The 24092-nt window shown below is 45.9% G+C and overlaps 1 protein-coding gene across 1 annotated transcript in view; it reads left to right on the top strand.

Annotated features, from left to right (window-relative positions):
* Positions 1-24092, top strand: part of CCNY (cyclin Y) — a 547033-nt gene that overhangs the window by 384327 nt on the left and 138614 nt on the right. Inside the window, exons 4-5 of the mRNA XM_086941524.1 lie at positions 8901-9001; positions 16311-16346. Of these exons, the coding sequence (XP_086797650.1) occupies positions 8901-9001; positions 16311-16346 (137 nt within the window). The remainder of the gene's footprint in view (positions 1-8900; positions 9002-16310; positions 16347-24092) is intronic.

Genomic DNA, 24092 nt, shown 5'->3' with positions numbered 1-24092 from the left:
ACGGTGCTAAACTGAAAAAATCCCAAATACACTTTTTAGGTCTCGCCCTGGAATTCGCATCCGAAGGATGCGTCCAGGGCGGAGACTTATAGCTATCCGATGCCGGGGAATGAGGGACAAGAAACTGTCACAAGCTTTAGCAGGCGGATTTGGCTGCGCGAACGCGCACGTTCCGTCCTGCGCCGCGCCGTGCACTTCCCTCCCATACTCCCAGCAAGTCAGCCTAACGCGCATGCATGCACACGCATTTACACTTACACGGACACGCAGGCACCCAGACAGGCAACCCCCCCACAGTCACACACACACACACACACACACGCATACACGCATACACACAGACTCCAAGACACATACACAGACACGCACGCTCACACACATACACAGCCCGCCGCCGCACGCGCGCGCGCACACACATGCCCCCCTGCCCTCGCAGCCCAGCAACAAGGCGAAGCCCCACTCACCGGCTTCCTCGGCTCTCACCGGCAGCAGGACTCTTCCTTCCTTCTTCGGCACCGGGGCGCAGGGTAGGCTCCTGCCTGCTCCGGTGCTCAAAACAATCGCGGCTCTTCCGTGGGAGGCGGGGTAGGCTCCCGCCCTCCTACTTCCTGTTTCAGGTTGTCCCGCCCGGCCTGCCTGACTTCCTGGTCGCAGGCCGGCGGCGGACTGCAGCACGCGCCATGCTTGTTTCTATCCGGTTTCGGTCATGTAAAACACCAGCATAAATAAAAGCACGGGCAGATTTATTAAGTTAATAACGTTGTTTCTGTAACCGACCTGACAATTATTATGTTTTACAGTTAAGTGTGGAGTTTATTCATTCACAAAGATTTATCCTTTCTGCGTGTACAATTCTAAACTCGGGGGCATCGTCATAAATAGAACTGGTGTAATGACAAGCTACTGCGCTAGTAGTTCTTAATCGGTGCCAGCCACATGTCAGGTATTCATTTAATCGTACTTCAGTGCTGCGGATTTGAGGAAGACGTTCTTATGGTGAACATATGGCAGAAAACGTATTTTTTTTTGCTTTCACTCGTGTGGGTTAAACGACCAAACAATTAAATTAAGTTAATCTTGCTATGTCAACACCTATTTTTTTTGGTATGTGTATAGGCAGGCAGGCAAAATTCCTAATGAATATAGCATGAACAGCAGGAAACTACATTGATAACTTAAAGGTTATGTATACTATCCTCTAACTCCTCCACCCCTTGTTCATGCCTTACTCGATACAGATTCCCGACCTCATTTCCGATCATTTGCCTCACCTGCCTGCAATCACTGTGGCTTGGTTTGACCATACCGCTATGCCTTATTGAACCGGTGACTCGACTCACCCTCCAACCGCTACATCCCGCCAAAGAATGGGAAGCTTGGTAGAAGGGACGTTGTGGCCTTGATACACCATCATCCATTCTCTGGCCATTGGTCTGATCTATCGAGCACATCAAGCCCCTGTTATTCACGGTGGGCCCTAGTGGACCCACATCTCCTATGTGTTCGGCGATCACAGTCCCCTTAACAAAAGTCTCTCTACTTTTCTTTAGAACGTCGCTGGTGATACCCAACATACATGTTTCCCTTACATTTAAGCCTGACTCCGAGTTCTCTGAGGAGGCTATTCAATTCAAAGTGAGAAACATATTGGCAGGTGACAACTGTGGCAGGGCACCTTGGCAATACAGAGTGAGCCAGAAGTGTATCTATAGTCGGAGATATTAGGAAACACTGGCGAATGTTTCTTAAAGATGGGAATGATGCTCTCATGCTTGGTATATGGAGGTATTGATTAATCTGGCAGAAGTGAAGAACTCAAGCCAACAACTTTAGCCTTGCAAACATTCCAGGTTGAGCAGCATTTTTGAAGGGGACCATGATTTTCTTAATGTTACCCCTGCTGCTCGTGTGAAAGCAGGACCATGTTGGATAGGACGGTGCTGGTGGCGTCTTCATGTCCTGGTGCACACACTCCTTCACCCTCACACACCCCCTCACCCTCACACATACACACCCTCACTCACTCTCACCCCCTCTCAACACCTCTCACCCACCCTCACACCCCCTCACCCTCACACCCTCTAACCCTCACACACCCTCTCACCCAAACACATCCTCACCCCGCATCACTCATTCGCCACCACAACATCAATCTGTGCAACCATTCAACAACTAATTCAAATATGTTCTCTCAATGTTTCAAGCTTTATTACAAATGTAACAAAAACATGTTAATATTTCACTTCTGTTTTAGGACTTTTGTAACAATAAAACACACAGAACATAATCTTCACAAGTTATTTACAAAAGTTTAAGCTATTGCCATTATAAATTACAATACCTTTTATTTAAGTATTAATTATGTAAAAAAAAATTTAAAGCCATTGTTATTTGTAATATCAATACATGTAAGTCATGTAAATACAATACATATTGCATTACAAGTGCTATATGTGTCACATTTGCGAAAATTATAACTATTGGCATTGTAAATGACAAATCTATTAATTTTGCTATTTTCAAAAACAAAACCTAACAAAAAAATGTGTCATTTACAATTCCAATAGCTCAAACTTTCCTAATGCGAGACCTATTGCATTGCAAATGCTTGTTATGTAAATGTTGACACCTCAGCTGTAAACAAAGTGTCAGTCAGTGACACTTGCAGCAGGTTGGGAGGTCCCATAGGAGCTAAGAGCTGTTCTCCTCAGTCTCCACTGCGCTGATTTTCCAGACAGCATGCAACACAGACGGGTCTGCAGACAGTTATGGGACCGGACGTCACTGCCTCATTACATTGAACACGTAGTTCACCGTCTCAGGGCCTATGCACTCCCACTTCCCACGCCCAGTCAGCTGTCCGCGTAGTTTGACAGCATGGGCATGGCCTGTTTCATAGTGCAAGCCACGATTACGGTGTCTTACCCAGTGATGCATGCTGCACGGTCTGACGGCCTCGCCAACAGCACGTTGTGAGTCCTCTTCAAGGAGTGAGGCTTAAGAAAATGTTCCCCAACGCTCTCCTCGCCCTGTTTCTGAAGCTGGTGAACATGCCAGATGAAGCAGGGATCATTTGCCAATACTTGGTATGAGTTACCTACATTCCTGGGGAAGACGCTTGGTCCCATAGGGGCAATATTCGACCACCAAAACATGTTGTTGGAAATAAGAAGCAGAGTCCATTGGTGTGGCAGCCTGTTTTTATTCTGGTGTTAGGGAGACAACAGTAAACAACAATTTAGCTCATTCCCATACAATTTTAATATAAGTCTAATATTGTTACGAGGGGAGAACATAAATGTTGACATAAGTGACATAACCGCACCCAAACTAGAAACCCCATAGCTAGGAGAATGTACACACCCAGTGAACAGTAGCACTCGTAAATGCTTCCTACTGCAAGGTATGGAACAAGAGTACCACACTGTGCAGGTGAGTTTTCATGATCTTGTATGACTACTTGAATGTATGTTAATTCCATAAGAGGTGTGTCTTTTTTCAGATGTTTTGTACTTCTTGTATGTTTTTCCCGTCCTCTATGTGTGAAAGAATAGAGTAATGTTCCTTTTACTACGGCCACATGTCCTTAACGAAATATTTGTGTTAGCGAAGGCTGTGCTGCTACTATCCATGTGGCACCTTCATTGTGTTGTGAAGCCACGCAAAAGAAAAAAATGCTTAACATTGCCAATGCTTGTTTTAATGTATGATGTGGGTGAAACCTCTTACAAAGTATATAAACAGTTTACTTTTGAATATACACGTGATTCAAGCTTTTTTTTTTAAATAGTCGACTTTCTAAAATTTTCAAACATAGCTAACAAGTGGCTAGTCGTCGAATTTTAGCCAACAGCACTGGGATTTTAAGTCCTTGATGAAATTGTTAAAAGGAAAATCTGAGACCACCATGTTTTTTGCGTTTGAAGGTGGGGATAGTAAGCAAGTTGAGGGGGGAAGAGCGGAGTTCACATGAGGGAACGTAGCGGTGGATCCTGGAGGAGATAAAAACAGGGCCCTGACCAGCGAGAGCTTTGAAGATGGTGCAGCCCAATTTAACTACACAGCGTTTAGCTACCGGGAGCCAATGAAGACTCTCCATCAGGGGGCTAACGTGTTGATGCCTGGGTTGACGGAAAATGAGCCTAGCTGCTTGGTTTTGTACAAGCTGTAAGCGATGAAGCTGGTATGCTGGGATGCCAACATAGAGTGAATTCGCATAATCAATGCGAAAGATGACCAGGGCCAGGATGACAAGAGTGAGGCCTCGGTTGTCAAAAACCTGCAGATCTTCCAAATTCAGCGAAGGTGGAAGAAACAGGAGGATACTACTGCATTGATTTGTGGCTTGAGGGATAATTCGCCGCAGATAATGACCCCAAGGCTTTTTTCAGTATCCACTGGGCAGGAGGGGAACGCCCAGGGATGAAGGCCAAAAGCTGGAGTTCCAGGGGTTGGTGGCATCTCCAGTTAGTATGAGCTCCGTTTTGTCGGGATTAAGTTTTAATTGGTTGGTGTACATCCATTCACTGATGGAGATCATAGTGGATTGAAAATTGGTAACTGATGTGTTGGAAGAGTCAATATTAAACACCAACTGGAGATCGTCTGCGTAGTTGAAGGTTATGGCTGGGCTGTTGCGTAAAGACACAATCAAGGGTTGCATATATAGATTTAACAAAAGGGACGATAGAGAAGAGCCCTGGGGGACCCCACAGGTCAGTCTTGTTTTTTTGGCCGATAAGTTGGCCAAACGGACTGACTGGAAACTCTTATGTAGAAAGGAGGAGATCGATTTGAGGGCCAGACCCTGGATGCCAGCATTTCTGACACGGTCGATCAGGAGATCATGATCGACCGTGTCAAAAGCAGCTGACAGATCCAGAAGCACCAGGGCCTGGGTGGTGTTTTTATCAGCTCCTCTCCTAAGCTCGTCCATGACTGCCAGGATGACTGACTCCGTGGAGTGAGCTGGTCTGAAACCCGCCTGCCGGGGGTCGAGAAACTGAGAATGCTCAATGAATGAGCTCAGGCAGTTCGTGACGTGGGCCGCTAGTATCTTGCTAAGGTAGGGGAGCAGGGAGATTGGACGGAAGTTGCTCAGCACCGATGGGTCGGCATTAGGTTTCTTCAAGATCGGGACAATTACGCGCTTTTAAAGGTATCCGGAACGATGCGTAGATTGAGGGAGTTGTTGAGAAGTGAAAGTGGCGGATCAGGGCAGGTAAGGAAGGCCTCTTGCAAAATGTGTGGGGGGGGCAACAGTCATTATGGGAGCCAGATTCCAACTTTTTTGGAAGAGCCAGAAACTCTTCTCTGGAGATCAGGGGAATTTGGTCAGGAGTGAGGGTTTTTTTGCATGGGATAGGGAGAGTGGTAGGGGAAGTGGGGGTTGGGATGTTGTTCTTGATAGAGGTAATTTTGTCGATGAAGAACGAATTCAGTGAATCACATAATATTTGTAAAGAGGCAGATTTAGCAATCACCCTGTCGGGTTGCGCAAGCTCATCAACTATTGCGAAAATTTCTTTGGTTTTCGAAGAAAAGTAGGCTGTTTTAGTCTGGAGAATGGAATCTTTGTAATTTTTTTGCAAGGCTACATATACCGATCTCTCCTCTGGTGCATAAGCTCGCCGCCATCGGCCCTCTGCTTGTCTAAGTGCTAGTTTTTTTCTTTTTCGGTCGTCGGAGAACTAGCGATGGGCGTCGTGGTGGCGTTTAAGATTGGTTCTTTTAAAGGGGGCAACCTTATTACTGGCTGATTCTAGCCAGTGATCTAGGTTAGAAGCCTGAAGACAGATGGAGTCCTGTTCGGTGGAAGAGGTGGCTGTTAAAAGTGCGCAGAAATCGTCCATATTGACCTGCTTCCAGTTTCCGGCCAGGAAATTGCCCTCCGGGCCGGCTTAGTGGGAGGAATGTAGGCTGTTTTGAATGTAATAAAATGGTGGTCAGACCAAGTGCATGGAGAAACTGAGGGAGGAGTAATTTCCATATTGGAGGTCTAGACTTGATCCAAGATGTGCCCTTTCGTGTGGGTAGCCTTGTGCACATGTTTGGTACAGTTCATGCCTAGAAGAAGGTCTGTGAACTCAGCGGAGCTGGCACTCTCGTGTATATCAGAGGGCCAGTAGTTGAAGTCTCCGATGATAATAATCCTGGCGTGGTTGATGACTAGCTGAGAGATTAATTTGCCTAGTAATTGGGGGAACAAAGGCATATGGTCGGGAGGTCGGTAAAAAATGGCACAGATAAAGGAGGACTTGGGAGATTCGAATTTTAAGATGAGACTATCAACCCGAGGTATACCGCTGATCTCAAGGGCGGTAAATTTGTGTTTCTGCTGGATGATAGCTGCCACCCCGCCCCCCAGTTTACCCGACATCCTGTTGGCTTGGAGTATATAGTAGCCAGTAGGTACTGCTGCGAGGATGTCGGGGGTTGAGTCGCCGTGAGCCAGGTTTCCGACAGGAGAAGAATGTCAGGTTTGTCGGAATCAAGCAGTTGGAAACTTTTGAGTTGGTGCTTCACCATAGAGCGCGTATTTAGGTAGGTGATGACAAGGTGTCCCGCTGCCGGGGAGTTAGGATTAGTAAATTCCAGAGGGTCCTTGTTGGTGAGGAGAGGGCCCTGCCCGGTACACTGGGTGAAACATACAGGGAACAAGTCTCTGGGGGGGCAAGATCCCTACTTTCCTATCAGACATCCTGACCCTAGTGCTAATGGGCCAGTTGCCCTATAGATTGTAAAGCTCAAATGCTGTATTGGGGATAAAATGGGCATAATAACTGGCCCCTGGCCCCGGCCAGTCACGATGGGCGCAGACGGGCTTGCCTTTGGTGCGCCCGCTGTGCGCGTCCGCTGCACGTGCGCGCTCTAGGTGCCTGAAATACACTCGTTGGCGCTGAAGACTGGAGCGCTAACCCCCGCATAGGCTGAAGCGAAAGATTCACTGACAGACTCCCAGACGCCCTCTGATCAATCGGCACAGGCCATGTTGGACCGGGGCAAGTGAGGGGAGAGTGCAGCAATAGGAGGGTGGTTTCAGCTAAGAGGAAGTAAGTAGTTTTTAAAAACAAGCAATGACACAATAAACGTTAAAACCTTTCTGATGCAACACGGGCAGCTTGCAGCGTCTATAGGGTACAAAGACTGCCACGTCTGCTTTTAAAACAGAGGGAGCCTTTCGTGGTCCCAAGTTACAAAAAGATACCTAAACATTACATGGAAAATTGTGCACTAGGAAACTCAAGTCACATGCAACAAATGTGCAGTGAAGTATAAGACCGGTATAGAAAGTTAAGGCACGGGTAGATGGGTGGGCATGGCCTATATAATCTCATGTGCCCATTTGCTGAAAAGTACACCAAATTCAGAAAAAGCAAATCAGAAGTTTTTGTCCCAAACTCAAAAACATTTTTTAAAATGTATATAATGAAGATAAACAAAACCGATATGTCCGTCTGTATTCCAGTGATACCAATGTGCGGCAGTGCAGATATATTTGACGTAACAAGTAGCATTTAAGTAACACAGACATAAAATACGACTGCATGAATTCTCTGCATGATACCTTTTGATCTTGTTCACGCTGTATCGCTGCATAAAACTGAAAATAAATAAATGTAGTAATTAAGGACGGCGCAGAAACAATATTTACTACATGTGGTAAAATATCATACTAAGTGCACGTTTTGTGATCTGGCTCAAGTTCTTAACCCAGTGCTTTAGGCAAATGTTTTTATTTCACCAGCAGTATAAACATGGATTTTCATTTTCCTTGCCAGAGCTTACAGCGTTCTTTGTTACCTTTTCTTTTAGGTCTGGCTACAGAGAACTTTTTAGCTGTGTGACTTAATGTCATTAATTCGTCAAAAATGTCAGAGCCAGAGAGCGAGCTCTGGGTCCTTCCCCTTTTACTTTCGGCTTTCATGTGTTTATAGGGTTTGCCATTGCTTGGATGGGTTTGTCCTGAAGGTCATGACATTTTGTGGTTACTTGTATTGTCCCATTAGTTATGGTGATTATGTATCAAGTAGTCATTCTGTTAGACTGCAGATACAAGAGGACAGGTGTTGTGTAATTGAAACCCTTTTCTTTTCTTTGACGTATTAACCTTACTGACACAAAGCTGTTCTATTTGCAGATTTATGTTATTATTTCTTTTTGTTTAGAATGCGCATGCTCTTTTGGTGCCTTAGCCTGTCACAAAGTCACAGAGCTATTTGGCTAATGGGCCTTGTGTGTTCATTTGTTTTGCTTTGTTGGCCCAGTGACGTGTTGGTGGATTTACGGCTTTTGTTGTTCGAAAAGTAAAGACAGGTGCACATGTAGGGTTTCTTAAAAAGCAATTGATAATGGGAAAGTTAGTTATAAGTATTTATGGGGCAATATTTTGCTGTGAAGACTTTTTAATTCACCGCTTGTGACACCGACCTTATCTTCTAAATCCTTTTCATAACACTCGGTATAGAGGGCACAGCTCAACTCTTCAGGAAAGTGCCCTAGCCCCAGTTTTCATATTTTGGGAACCCAGGATGTTGCTTAATTATGGGATTTATTGAAGGACACCTGGGTGCAACAAACACTTATTCTCCCACCTGATATCAACCACTTCCTATAACAAAAAGTCAAGCTTCATCCCTAACTAATAATCGCATCTGCTGGATTCATTAGTATTTTGTTCACAGCAGAGGAGTTGCATTACCTGTGCACATACCTTAGTTTGTTTAAGAATACGTGCTGTTTTGTTTCAGATATGGCCCTGCTCCCTTTCACCGGAGACTGTCAAAGCTTGTTTAACATGCCGAAGTGTGAGGTTGCCAAAGTGTTCATTACTGTTGCCTAGAAAGAATTTTTTTTGCATTGTATAATTAACGCTGTTTATGTTTCGTCTTATTATTCAGCATCCTCCCGGACAACTGAGAAGGAAGTACAGCTCTTGCTCGACTATTTTCCTAGATGACAGCACAGTCAGTCAACCAAACCTCAAGTATACAATTAAATGGTGGGTGCTGCTTCCAAGTGTTTCTTTGATTAATATTGTAGTATATCTTTAATTACCTTGGGAGTGGTCAAAGAGTAAGGGGTCTGAAATGTGATTTCTGCACACACAACACCTTTCTGACATGGCTGCTTGCAAACACAACACCTTTCTGACATGGCTGCTTGCAAACACAACACCTTTCAGACATGGCTGCTTGCTCTGCTAACATGTTGCCTGTACATCGCGTCAGTGATATCCTGGAGCGGCTGTGCTGAGTTTTTCTTAGGAGCCCGCTGTTAGTAGTGCTGAATGCCGGTGTTGCTAAGTGTCGGGTATTTCTTTTTCTTCTACCACCCAAGACTCACTGACTCTTTATCTCGCTGTTGCAGGTTCTTTTTCATCCCTGCTTATTCCATTTGTCTATGTTTCATATCTTGCTCTTTCTCTTTAGTCCCTTTTCAGCTTTACTCGCTCTTGGTTTGGGCCAACGACTGTTAAAGAAAAATCTGCCCTGGGGTCCAAAAATAAAAGCCAGTGCTTACCACCTCCAACCACTGGCCAACATTTAGCAAAAGTAGAAGTTCTTTTAAAGCAGCTTGAGTGGAAACAGCAGTTTGGAATACCAGTGTTCAATATAGACAGCCTTTTTTAATGTTGCTAGGGCATCATTAACAAAAGGGGTGTGGTGATCTACGCATTCTAGGCTTCTGCCCACGAGTTTCCCGAATTTCAGCATTGTTTGAAATTCACAAAATCTCAACCGATGTGGTTCCAAAATGGATGCAATTTGCATATTCGTGCTGGAACTCTTATTCACACTTACCTTTTTGGGTTGTTTTTGATGCGTCAGTCTGCTTAAGTAAAGTAAATTAAAATATGGATGTGTTTGAGGCAGCATTACTCTCACCTTGCATGTTTTCTCAATCATTTTTTCCACTACAATTAAGCTCATATTGGGCGAGAAAAGACATTGGGAGTGTACCTTTAAGTCTAGTGGCTGGCACATATCATCTGGGAATGTGAACTCATCAATACAAATAGGCTCAATATACATGATACCATGCATAAAGTCCTTGGGGTCTCTCTTTCACTGGAGGCGAGGAGGTGCTTACCTAATATCTGGGAGCCTACTGATTTGAATACCTCACAGACGCAATGGGCTACTTTGGGATTCATGATTGCCAAACGAAATATTGCCCAATTGTGGGGAGCTGGGCAACCTCCCACCCTGGAAGTGTGGGAAAACAATTTGAACTGGTGCATGTTTAGGGAGAAAACTGCATATCTTGCGAGGGGATGCCCTCGAAAGTGGTCATTGATTTGGGGGCTTTGAAATAGTTACAGAGGGGGAATTTGTACACCACTCTGGCTGCCACTTTGGATGACCCCCCTTCTCCGTGAAGTTCCCATATAATTATGAACGTTGTTTAATCTGTCGTCCCCTGATGTATGCTTGGCTGCCTTATTTGACCCTCTGTAATGTGATTTAACTGATGCTTTTCAATAAAAAGTTATTAAAAAAAAGTCTAGTGGCTGGCAACTGCTTAAAAAATTGTCAATTCAAACTTTGCATGTCATTACTGTGTAAGTATACCTCCTCCTTACTAGGCACTCTTTCATTGTGTGCATAAGTATGGGTAAGTGTCACTTACCTTTTCCATTAGATGGCATGAATTGGAATTTGCTTCTTTTATGCTCACCTATTTCTCACTGAGGGCCCTCTCTAGTCCTGATAGCTTTTTTCTTCCTCACTTCTGTTTGTCTTTCAGATTTGTTAGCTTATGATGCTGCAGTATGGCTTTACGCTATTTGTAGTACCAGACCCACATAACCCCTGCTTGAAGAACAGCCATTCGAGGCATGGCTCGTCTCTGTGTATCAGAGTGTGGTCCTTCTGTAACTACTTGTCTTGCCTGCAGGAAAAAGCTGTATTGTTCCTCATGGATAAGGACTCAAAAAGACAAAACGTCTGGTTACTTTCAGGAAAAAGATGCACCAATCTGATGATCTCTCCTTCCGGCTTCCATTGTCATCATTAACAAAACATGCAGCATTTATAACAGTAGTTTAAAGGGTACAAAATATGCTCCAAGGAGGAATATAATGTTGTGCCTAAACTAATCATAGAAGTAGCGGAACAGCAACTAATGTTGCCCCAGGATTTGATTGATATTTCCTCCAGGATAATGAACTCTGCTCTGTCCATGCACTGGCAATCTTGGCCCAGGTCTTAAGATTTCAAGCCAGAAGCAGAGGAGAAAGTCGCCGATCTCCATTTTGATGTAGCAAACTTGGCTGAGATCTCAACAGATGGGATCTTCCAGCGTAGCCAAATTGCTGAGTATCATTAAAGTGGTACTGCTGAGACTAGACTTTCCAATCTTACAGGCCAGAACCGCCTTCTCATTCAAGCTCCAAGCAGGAAATTATTGGGGTTCCAATTATCAGTCCAGGTGAATTTGCTTCAAAGATATGAACAAGTCTGTTTCCCCAGTATAGAAAATCATCCATTTCTGTCAGTTTACTCCAGATTTTTCATTTTATACTGGGTTGTGTTTTTTTCTAGCTTGTGACCTCTGTGTCCTCCTCTCCTGCTGACCAGAAGTAAAGGGCCTGTCCTCTCCCTTTATCCATGGTTAAATTGGCTTATTCCTGATTGGTATATTTAACTTGCCTATAAGTCCCTAGCATATGGTGTACAAAGTGTACATAGGGTTTGGAAATTAAAATGCTACTGATGTACTGTAGCACCTATTATTCCATTCAGTACAATGGCAATGCAAGCATGGCTTCGGCCCTACCCCGTGTAGCCTGACAATGGGACTGTAAAGCCTGCCATGCAACCTGTCGAACTAGCCCTCTTCCCCGTGGGAAAAAACAGTCTTTTTTAAATATTAGTACGTCAACCCTATGTAGGCCTTGTAGTCATCAAGGTAGGGTTCATGGTATTTAAAAATGGGACGTGTAGAAAATGAATATTATCATGTCTCTACAGTGAAAAGGCCCTGGAAGTTATGTTCACAGTGGCAGGCCTAGCTGCCCTATGTAAACAACCAGAGCACAGATGAAAAATATGTTGGTCTGTTGACACTCGGCATTCCCCCGCTCCGACCTGTCAGGTCCAGAGCAGATGTGCTGTCACAGGAGGATGGTCAGATCCGCCACCCTAAGCCTCAAACTCTGTGGCCGCACATGTGGAGGTTGAGAAGTGCTAGCTGAGTCTTTATATTTTTCAGATGAGGTGGCAGACATCAACTTGGTGGCCACCAAGCCTAAAGGCTAAATCGGTCTACTCTGGTTGCTGGGCTAAGTTCTTTCAATGCTGTGAATTGGAATGCAACTACTTCTTTAGATCTCGCCTTTCTGGCGTGTGACAATTTGTGTTGTCCCTTACAGAGCAAGGTCTTGTGGTGGCTACAGTCAAGGGCTTTCTAGAGACCCCTCCTTGTCGGCTTTCAAGTGTCCGCCTGATTAACCTTCCGTATTTAGATTGCAGCTAGTGACATGTATTGTGCAAGGTCTACTTTACTTGTTCTCTCCAGCTCTGTTTATTGTTCCTCAATAGAATTTGAACATTGTTTTGACTTTCTTGATGGCATCCTCTTTCGAGCGGGTGCATAGTTCCCTGGTTCACTTATTACTCTAAAAACTGTTCTGGTGGTAGTGATTACCTCTGCCCACTCTTCCGAGTCCGAGAACTTCAAACTCTCTCTGAACATTTCCATCATTTTTTACTCAAAGTGGGTTCTATTTTCCACATGCTTCAGTTTATTACATTTCCATCCTTCTTCAATGAGGAGAAGCGAATGCATTGGCTGGAGCCCAGCCATGTAGTGCCTGGACCATACTCATCAGAACAGAATGAATGATCAGATCTCTTGGGCTTCACCAGAGATGAAAAGCCAGGGTGGTGACAAAGCACATGCTTATGTCACGTTTCAGGCATTCAGTGATGGGTATTTTTCCCTGGATGGGTTTCATGATTTCCGTGGTATCTTTCCCTACTCAATCCCACTCCCCAATGGAGTAATAATGCTTTACGGCTCAATCATAAGGTGAAAGATCTGTGGGAAGATGTGTCCATCAGAAAAAAAGTTGCTTCTGGTGTATGCATAATCTTCCCTCAGATTTCCCAATTACATACCGCCTTCCCAATGACCCTATGTTGCAGTCAATAAGATTCCTTAGTATGCAAGCGTATTGTGTGCTGTATTTGTTGCTGTCATAGTTATCTTAATTCCCATACACACTCCTCCTTGAGAAGTGAAAAATTATCAGTAACTCACATAAGTTTGCTAGTTGGTGCCTACACTCCGGTGACACCACTCCTGGAAGCAGGTTATAGATGGAGCCATGAGACGCTGCCTCGTCGCACTCGACACAGACTAACTGCTGGGTAGACGTTTTCATGACATTTCTGAGTAATGGAAGGAATATTAAGAGGGTTAAGAATCCATGGGAAGAGTAAGTAGTAATCAAAATATGGTTACTAAAGGTAAGTGTTTTTTTCCTTCAGCTCATTGTGAGCTCAGTGCCCCTTAGGGATCGAATCAAAGGCATCCTATCGGTTCTTTGAACTCATGACCAAAAACAGCCACAAAGTATCTGCAACAATCCAGGTCTCAAAACCCACCCCACGAAGATTCCAAAACAAGCCTGTGAAGAAAAAAAGATATCTTCTGAACCACAAAGAGTACAAGGAAATAGGAAGAAGAATATCAGTAATGGAGAAGCCAACAGCATCACAAAGGAGTCCAGAAGTAAAACTCCCAAAGCCCTTCCTGCTTTTATGCCTTCTGAAACAAAATGGCTGCCACGAACGTGTGCTAATTCAGGAGTAAGTTGGTTTCTGTCTGGCACCATCTTTCCTGAGGACAATCTGTTCCCTCACCTCTGTGGACACTTTGTTGCATCTGAAGGAAACAATCATCACGTTGCACTTACACCTTCTCGCGAGTGCACCTTAGGTTGGATTTCCGGTTCCGATTCAGATCCGATGCCTAAGCCCCTGGTGACTTGGGGCTGCTGTACAGAGTGGAGACGTTCTCTCTACAGTATCCGTCTTTAACTTCAGAAACCGTAACCAGTACAGCTCGTTCCTTTTAAGACAGTTCAAAGTAATTGGCCTCCCCGCACGGCACAACTCTCCGTGAAGGCCTACTTTTCCTAGAATTCATCCCATTTTTAGCTGTGCTTATTGCTTTCTGAGGAACCAAGCCTAGAAAGCCACGGGGCTGGTTAGGCTCTATGCCAGCAATTACTGACTCATCAAAGCACAGACTGAACTATTTAAAAATTCCCAGAGCCCGTGCACCCGAGTCAGTTGTGCTTTTTGAATAAATGTATAAATAAATATTCTCTGGCCTCTTTTCGTGTGAAATTCCTGCTTTCATCGGTCAACGCAAATCAATCCATGCTGACAATGGACGGTGTAGCCTTGGTCAAGACGCACTCTGCATGTTTTTCGGTTTGACTGAAGACTATGGTTTTCACTGCCAACAAACTCCTGTAATCATGTGGACACAAACGTACCTCCCTCAACTGCACCCTAAGTACACCATCCTGTCAGTCCTGCACTGTATCCATGGCGCATTAGTCTCTGACCACTGACGGAGCCTGTTTGGCGTGGTTGGCCTTTATTTCCCCGGGGTGTGGTCCATTTTTCCTACCAGACCCCTTTTGCGTATCGCTTGATTGTCACTTTTTCAGGCATATTTGCCCTCTCTAATTGCGTATTGTTTTTATTTTCATGTACAAAATTCATAATGTTGGTCATTCATAAAGCGTAGGATTATTAGAATAGTCAGTCTTTTTCTATTTTATTTTCCCTGATTATTCTGAAACCGCTTAAGGGGGTTTAGGTAACAAGTTTGAGATGTAATGTTTGTTACCTCCTGGTGCCCCAGTCACCTTCTATCTCAACCTTTCTCTTTCCTCTCATGCTTCACTTCTCTCCTGTTCTACTTGTTTCAGTTTCTCTTCTTCTCTTGTCCCCAATCACAAGAAAACTATCCTGTGCTGCCTTACTATGAGTGAAGCGATACCAAAGGGGATGATGGACGTAGCGTGGGAGCAAATCAAACATTCACCCCCAGTCAACTGATCTGGGTTTAATCCATCATCATTCTTTAGCTCACTCCGCCACCCCAGTTCAGACATGGCCACCATAGCCTGGCTGATGAGGGTTATGAACCGGAAACCGGTCCCATGATGCTTGTTTCCGGTCCAGGGAAGACCTGGCTTGGCAGTTCGGGCTGGACTGTTCCCATGAGGCACAGGGTCAGACAAATTTGCATATGGCCAGGTCTGATCTGGGGTGGTGTAGTGAGGTAAAGAATGATGATGGATTAAACCCAGATCAGTTGACTGGGGGTGAGTGTTTGATTTGCTCAAACGCTCCATCCATCATCCCCTTTGGTATCGCTTTGTTCCCTCTGAGTTGGCAGGGTATGCTCAGACGTGAGTCTCTTGCTCACTCTGCCACTGGATTCAAGATAGCCTGACTGATGAGAGTTATGAACCCGAAACCCGTCCCAGGATGCTTGTTTCTGGTCAGGGAAGACATGGCTTGGCAGTTCGAGCTGGACTGTTCCCATGAGGCACAGGGTCAGACTGATTTGCATATGGCCATGTCTGATCTTGGGTGATGGAGTTAGATAAAGAATGATGATGGATTAAACCCAGAACAGTTGACTGGGGGTGAGTGTTTGATTTGCTCAAACGCTCCATCCATCTTCCCCTTTGGGATCGCCTTACTAAGAGTGAGCTCTGCTTCTTGCTGCTCTGAAGCGCCCCCTGCAGAGCGCCTAGAACATCCCTGTTGTAACTGGTGAGCATCTGTGATGCTCCAGTGAGCAGCTGACAGCTTGAAGTTTCCCCTCAGTAGGACCACTGCCATATGTTATGTCTTACTTACGACATCCATTGCATTTTTATCAATTTCTTCTCATTATGAAGATGACATATGTTACTTTGCAGGTTGTTAGCAAAAGTTGTATTTTGCTTGGCTGTGATAATCCCTTTTGTTGCCTTACAAAGGGTTTATCACCTTTGACTTTTTCGTTAATTATCGGGGAGTTGGATTTGATTGGGGTGTATTAGTTTTGTTTTGGGTCTACTGTGGTTATCTATATATCTTATGGCAACTGTATTTGTTGAGTAAGTTAAGTTTCCACCTACATCGTGTAAGGTTTACTGTTTATACTGAGATGACCTGACATAGCTGCTATGTCACTGACGTTATTGCTATGTAAATGCAGAGTGCATTGCGCTCAAGTGTAAATATTTTATATGTGGTACATGCCATTAAATGCTGTTTTTTGCTTTACAGTGTAGCTCTTGCAATATATTACCACATCAAAAACAGGTATGTTAATAATGAATTTTGCAGTGAAAATGGTGACTAATCATAAATGTTTGCTGTCATGTCTTATTTTTCTGATTTCTAGACGTATCTGCATTTCAAAAGCTTTGTGAAATATTTAGTTAGAGACACTGGGAATGTGGGGACACGTGCAATATCCTGCAACATAGATATTTTCATATTTGTCTCGCAAATCAGTCTCAAATCAGTCGCTGACCTTTTGAACTCATAAATACAGAGTTCATATTTATTTCCATGTAAACTGAATAATTTGAATTTTAACATAAATGCAATATTTTCTGCCTGTATTTTCCACCAATATATATTATTTACAAATGATTTACATGCAAAAAGGTTTACAAAACGCATAACTTGTGTTGTCTTCTAGATCCATAATCAATTTCTCGATTGAAATTTAGATTGAATAAAATCAGTCCGCGAATTTTTGATAATGACGCCTAAGTTTTTGTCCAGTCAGCAAGTGTGCAGGTCACACAAGTCGAGAGCTTGAATCTGCCGGCCATGAGTTCGAATCCATGGAGCGCTAACTCAACTTTCATCTTTTGAGTGTACGATCAGAACGAGGAATAATAGTAACTTTAATTTCCTGGCTATAAACATATTCATACATTTATATGAAGACCCATGCGAAAAGCACGTTATTGTTTATTATAAATTGCATATTTATTATATCATGTTATATTTTGAAATAATTGTTAACGAATTTCATAGCGTACCGCTCTCCTTGCTGACACTTGCCAGCATTTAAAACTATTTGAGTGTAAGGTCCGCAGTGTTACCCCCTTGGTCAAAGGAAGCTGTATCGGTCATAGTCAGGGAAGAGAAAGGTATTCATATTCCTGCTGATTTTTTCTGTGTCTTGTGTAGCGTGGTTCTTGGAGGGCCCTTTCTATTTTTTGTGGAAGTAGATAATGGTAAGTGTACCCAAGTTAAAATGTTTTCGGGTGTACTTCGTTTTGGAAATAGTATGACTTTCTCAAAGACCGTTCAGAGTTATGCCCCTGTCCTCTCATAGTTGTATCTCACAATTTTGATTTAATGTACATTCAGTGATCAGAAACTATTTTGGCTTCCAACTTCAGCAGATATTCTTAGCATTTTGGCTTGGAAGCATGGTGGATGGGAGACAACTTGAACTACACCCTTGCTCCATTGGGTGCCACTGGGGTTCTTGGAAGGCTGGAGTGATGGGGACGAGTTCTTTAGATACACAAACATTATTTCTTCTTGATTTTAGAACTTTTGGAGCTACTAATTTCTTTCAGAGGAGTCACAATAAAGACAGTAATTCAGCAGATGCAAAACAAAACCCTTACTAGCCCAATTTAGTGTCTTGTTCTGGTCAGCGGAACGACCCTTCCTGAGATCATCAGTTGAAAATTGATATTATACATGACAGATGTTATGTCATGAGTAAAGAGAACTTCGATTATCAAACCAAGCCTCAAAGTTTTTGTCTTGGGTATTGGCTTGCTCCCAATTCTGTGGGGCAACCAGATTAGTAGACTGTTCAGTGAATCCCCTGATTAGCAGGATGTCTGTTTTATGCCGTCAAGGCACAGTTTTTATCCTTCATCTAAGACTTGAGTTCAGCAGTCTTAGGCCTCCTGTTTGCCCCTAACCAGAAAATCCCATACTCCACTCCACAATGATTCTATTTATTCCTTGCCTTTAAGTTGGCTGCATATTTAATTATATTTATTTTGTCTATGTTCTTTCACCCGATCATGTGCCTATGATATATGCCTCAAAATGGTCTGTTGGATTTTCAATTTGAAATAAGGTCAGGCTCCTGTTTCTGGGGGAACTGCTTTCAGATATCTCAGCAGTGTGCAGGTTTGCCACTGCCCTTACCTGGGGTAGGGTTAGATGGGAGAAAGGAACTGATTTTACACTGTGAATGATTATTTCATATTTCCCACTAAAGCTGCCATCTTCTATTTCACATCTGACCTTGCTGGATGCACATGAGCGGTCTTGAACTCACACACCATGCTGGATAGCCTATTGAGAACCGTGAGATTTAGTTCATGTGATTTGGGACAAGCTCTTCTAAGACAGTCTGTCATGACATTTATGTCATTCAGGTATTGTTTCTCATAACTGTGCTAGTTTTAAGGTTTGGCTCTTGGGGAATTTTCCAAGAGTTAAGTGGTAGACATGGTTTAGAAAATATATACCTTATACGTGCCGTAATCTGAGGGAAGATTTCTTTAAGCCAATTGACAGCACCAAATCATTGCAGTGTGCTGTGGGACTATTACTGTCATATTCATACCATACAAACAAATGATGCTTTATAGATATTGAAGTAACATCTGTTAGAGCAGGATTCTAGAGGAATGTGAGTAATTTTTTTTAATGGAAGTGGGTGTTATTGCGGGACTCTTAGTCTTATAATGAAAATCCTTAGCATGGTGGTATTGGGAGCACAATTGACAGCAGAAAGGAATGCAAAGCTAGTTATATAGATTTTACATATTTTGAGGTGGATATTTGTTTTTAGGTCGCGCTTTCGAGACCTGTCGTATATACTTTTGTAAACTTCTTTGTGGACCCACTGTTTTTCATTTGTTTGTTTCAGTGTCCTTTAAAAATCCTTGCTTGCTGGTGGTCAATCCTTCCTCCTTGTCCCTCCTTTGTGTCTTTTGATTCCTCCCATGGAGCAGGGACCAAGTACTGTATCTTTACGCTTTTGTTCTTTATCTGTTCTTCTGGGGGACTATCAGCCTGATTCATGTACATGCCGTTTTGCGTGTCCCTAATAGCGAATAATAGCGACTCGCTATTGAGGAAACGCAAAACGGCATTCATGTACTTTTCGGGGAAAAAATAGCGACTCGCACGCGGGCGCTAAAGCCGTTAGCGACCTACAAAAAACGCAGAATAATCGCTATTTCCGGCCACCAGCGATCGGGATTGCGACTCGCAATCCCGATCGCACGGGATTGCGACTCGCAATCCCGTGCGATCGGGATTGCGAGTCGCATTCTCGCGGGATCTGGAAAACGGGAAGACGCATTCCGAGCACCGTGATGACATCACAACCAGGAAGCAGCCAAATCCCACCCCCAAACACCACAGTGACGCTATCATTCGAGTGTACACGACGGAAAGCTGCCGCTAAACCTCCGTTAGCGACTCCCGACCCGGCCGAAATAGCGACCGCCATGTCCGACGAACCTCTGCCTGGCCCCAGCAACAGCGCTGGCCGCAAGCGCAAACTAAAGTTCTCCGAGCAGGAGCTGGAGAACCTTATAGAAGGGGTGGTGGCCAAACACGACCAGCTCTTTGGTGCCAACTCCAGGAGGGTCCCAGAACAGGAGAAGCGGAGGATCTGGGTGGGGATTGCCTCGGGCGTCAACTCTGTGGGCGTTGCGGACAGGTCGTTGGAGGAGCTGAAAAAGCGCTGGTACGACCTCCGAGGGCGTGCCAAGGAGAGGGTGGCGGAGCGCCTTGGTGAGGCATCAGGCACTGGAGGTGGTGGACCGACTGTCCCACCCAACACCCCCCTGGAGGACCAGGTAGAGGACACCTTGGAGAGGGAGGCGTGTGTTGGCGTGACCACTCTGGACTCCTCCCGCCCCACCCAAGACACCCAAGGTAAGTGGCATGCGACTGCGACCCTGTCCCCTATGACCGTCCCTGACCAAATAGGCTCACTCATTGGCCCTTAATCATGCCTATGTTGTGCATCAGGAAATGCCCTGAGGCATTGTGGGAGACGTAGTATGTCCACAATGTAGTAGTACCACAATGCGGCCAGAAAGGTTCCTAAGTGCGCAAATCCACAGCCATCCAGGGAATGTCACCCAGCATGCATGTAACATCTGCACGTCTGACAGTCACATGCACCTAATGAGTATCCACTTACCCTCACAGGTGCGGATGATAGCAGTGACAGCGAGAGGCTGCTGATCGATGAGGAGGCCCAGGAGGAGGAATCCCTACCCGCTACCCAGCCACCAGCCCCTGCCGCTGCGCCAACACCAGCAGCCAGGCCCCCCACCTTACCTGCTGCAACATCTGCAGGCCCACCGGCTGCCAAGGCCAGGCCCCCCACCTTACCTGCTGCAACATCTGCAGGCCCACCGGCTGCCAAGGCCAGGCCCCCCACCTTACCTGCTGCAACATCTGCAGGCCCACCGGCTGCCAAGGCCAGGCCCCCCACCTTACCTGCTGCAACATCTGCAGGCCCACCGGCTGCCAGAGCCAGGCACCCCACCAATGTGCCTCCAGTGCCTGCCGCACCTGCAACACCAGCTGCTACACCACCTGCAGCTCGTCCAACACGATCTGGGCCAGCCACATCCGCTACACAGCGGCCGAACAGCAGGAGGGGCAATGGGCATCTCCATGCCTGCATGAGCGTGGAGCGGCGAATGCTCCGTTTACACCAGCGCCAGTCGCAGCAGCAAGGAGCCATCCAGCTCCAGCTGCATAAGATCGGCCGCAATGTGGCGGGAGTCGGCGAGCGGGTGGACCGCATGACGGCGGCCATGGAGAGCATGACGGCGGCAATGGAGGACAATACTGCAGCGCTGGTGAAGCAGCGCAGTGTTGCAAGCAGGCGCCACCACCAGCTGTTGAGCCGGCTGTCGAGCTATAGTCGCTCAAATTATGTGGCAGCAAATGCCACCACCCAGCTGTCGCGGCGCTCTCTGACCCAGCAGCACCAACTGGTCCAGTGCTGCGAGGACATTACCCGGGTGCTGGAGCACTTGACCACCGCCGTGATCCCACTGCATACACCTGTGCTACCGGCCATCGTAGGGGGAGATGATGCGAGTGAGGCTGCCTCCAGCGTGAGCAGCAACTCTGCCACGCAGGCCCCCCCACCTAGGCGCAGCACCAGGGCTACGCCTGGTACAGCTGCCCAGGATGAGGAAGAGCCTCACAGGCGCCTGGGAATTGTGCGCCGGAGGCGCCAGTGACATTGTGTCAGGGACACAGGCGCAGGCTGAAGCTAAGCCTGCCATGAACCTTTACATGCAGTATGCAGGAATACTGGATTTTGAAAATAGTTGTTACCATGACCCTTTTATCTTGTGATTCAAACAAATACATTTATTTTGCTGCACACATTCGCCTTGTGTAATCATTACATTTTGCATGCAATTGTGATATGTGGGGTGGGGGAAGGGGGTGGGCTAGAAATTGTTAGCTGTGATGTGGTTGCGACGTCTGTGGCCTTCAGCTGGGTTCTCCCCACGTGCATGGTGCGCATGTGCTGGTGGCCGGTCGTCCCCCTCAGATTCACTGCCTGAGATGTCAACTGGTATCCGGCGCTTGGTTGCAATGTTATGAAGCATTGCACAGACAGCCACAATGCGGCAGCACGCTGCAGGACTGTAATACATGGCCCCACCTGTCTTGTGCAGTATACGGAACCTGCTCTTGAGCAGGCCAAATGTCCTTTCAATACAGTTCCTTGTCCGGATGTGCGCAACATTGTAGCGCCGTTGCTGAGGTGTGGCAGGGTTGAGGTAAGGGGTCAGGAGGTATTCCCGTAGGGCGTTGCCACTGTCACCTGAATGAGAGGAGCAGATGTTGATTGCCTGTGCAGCGCAGTTACTTCATAGCAATGTGACATTGTCGACAAAGTGTACTTACCAAGTAGGTGTCCTTCCCCATACTCTCCCCTGATCAGTCGTGTGTGGAGTCCGCTGTGCCTGAAGATAAAGGAGTCATGGGTACTCCCTGGGTACTGGGCCACAATGTCAGTGATGATGGTCTTGGCATTGCAGACCATCTGTATGTTGAGGGAGTGGTAGGACTTCCTGTTGCGGTACATATACTCCGTGCCAGCTGGTGGGCAGATGGCGACGTGGGTACAGTCTATGCAGCCGAGGACATGGGGAAAATGGGCAACATTATAAAATTGTAGTTTAGTGAGGTCCAATTCCTGTTGGCTCGTGGGAAATGTGATGTGCCGGTGGAGCTGGCTGAGCATGGCGTCAACAAAAGTTTGGAGGCAGCGTGACATGGTGGGCTGGGATATCCCCCCAGCAGCGGCTACTATGCCCTGGAAACTGCCGGAGGCCAGGAGGTGCAGGCTGCACAATACCTGCACATGTGTGGGCACAGAATTGTTTCGCCTTGTTGGGTGCTGCATGATGGGGTCGAGTTCTTGTATCAGCCAGGTGATCATTTCCCCATTCAGCCTGTATTTTGCATAAATCTGTTCTCTGGTTTGGCCCAGCAAGGTGACCCGCTGCCGGTAAATCCTTGCCTGCCTCATGCGTCTCCTCCGTGCTGCTCGCTGTAGCCTTCGCCGCCTCACCACCATGTACATCCCAGGCATTGTGGAACGCCTAATGCTGCTGCTGAATGTCCTTATGTGTGATTGGTCAGGCCTGGACCTGTTGGTGATTGGCTAACAGTTTTTCAAATTTAGCTTCATCATGGCTTTTATGGTTACCACCTGCTTTGAGTTGTCCTTAAATTGCGCCGCGCAAACGTGCGATTTAGCGCTTTTTCGCTAATGTATTTCTTTCATGAATGCCGATTGAGACAATATTGCGTTTCGCTAATCATTTCGCAGATTCCGTGGTTGGTCGCTATTTCCGTATCGCTAATGCTCGACTTCCCGGAGTCTGCGACTATTACAGCGTAATCGCTATTCCAATCGCTATTATTTTTTAGCGATTTCGCTATTTCGTACTTGAATGCCGATTCCGTGTTTTGCACCCGCAATTGCGTTTTCGCAGCCATTGCGGGCGCTATTTCGCTTCATGAATCAGGCTGTATGTGTTTATTTCTTTCCTACTGTGTTACACTATGGGTTTGTGTTCAGCTTTGGCGCCCGTATTTTATTGCATCTTCCCTCCTGCCCCCTCCTTCCCCTGTTGTTGCTGCCATCCTTCCCGCACCTCCTGCTCCGTTGCCCCTGTAAATATGTTTTGTTCCTAGTACTCCATGCCTTTTATTTTATCAGCATGGCACCCTCTGTCTGAGGTCTCATATGATCCTCAGGGATGGAATCCAAGCGGAGGAGGCTGTGTATGCTAATTGCAGGTGGAAAGGAACATGCATGAGGTATTTCTTTAATTAGCGGGTCCAAAGGGTCAAACAACATGGTGGTAGAGAAGCATGGCACACTTGGCTCACCCTATCATGCAGTAGCAGCTGTCTGATTGGTTACACTTTTGGCAGAGTGGGATGAGTGACCCACCAACTTATGTTGCAGTTGTCAGCGAGTTACGACTTTCGTGTTCTCTCTGAGGCCTTGTGATCCCTCAGGGAGAGGGCAGAGCAAGTATGCCCTGTGTGCTAATTGCAGGCTGCAGGCAGGGCAAAAGTGGATGAGTTATTTATTTATTGGCTCCACAGGGCCAAACAACATAAAAATAAAGGAGCCTGGTGCCCTCGGCTCATCCCGCGTGCAGCCCTGGTTAATATTTCCATACATTTTAGGTTAGTGCACGCTTTACAATACCTGGTTAAGAATGATGGCAAGGTTTTCCTTTTCTATTTTTAATTTCGGTTAATTGCAGGCAGGTTTTTAGGACGGTGTGGTTGCAACTCTGCAGGCTGTGCATGTGTGGCGAACCATCTCAGTTCCTCTGCAGCGAGGCACGCGCCGTCTCATCAACCTAATAACAAGCACAGTGCACACGCGATCTCTGCATATAAGGCAGCCAGGCATGCATCGAGTTGTTTAAACTTGTATTAAGAGCTCTTTAGGTCAGATGTGCGTGCGAGCTGCAGTATGGGTTCAATTAAATG

Source organism: Lissotriton vulgaris, chromosome 10 (genome assembly GCF_964263255.1).
Source record: "Lissotriton vulgaris chromosome 10, aLisVul1.2, whole genome shotgun sequence".
In the NCBI taxonomy this organism is placed as follows: Eukaryota; Metazoa; Chordata; class Amphibia; order Caudata; family Salamandridae; genus Lissotriton; species Lissotriton vulgaris.
Note: the sequence above shows the minus strand (reverse complement) of the source record. Positions and strands in the feature narration are given on the sequence as shown.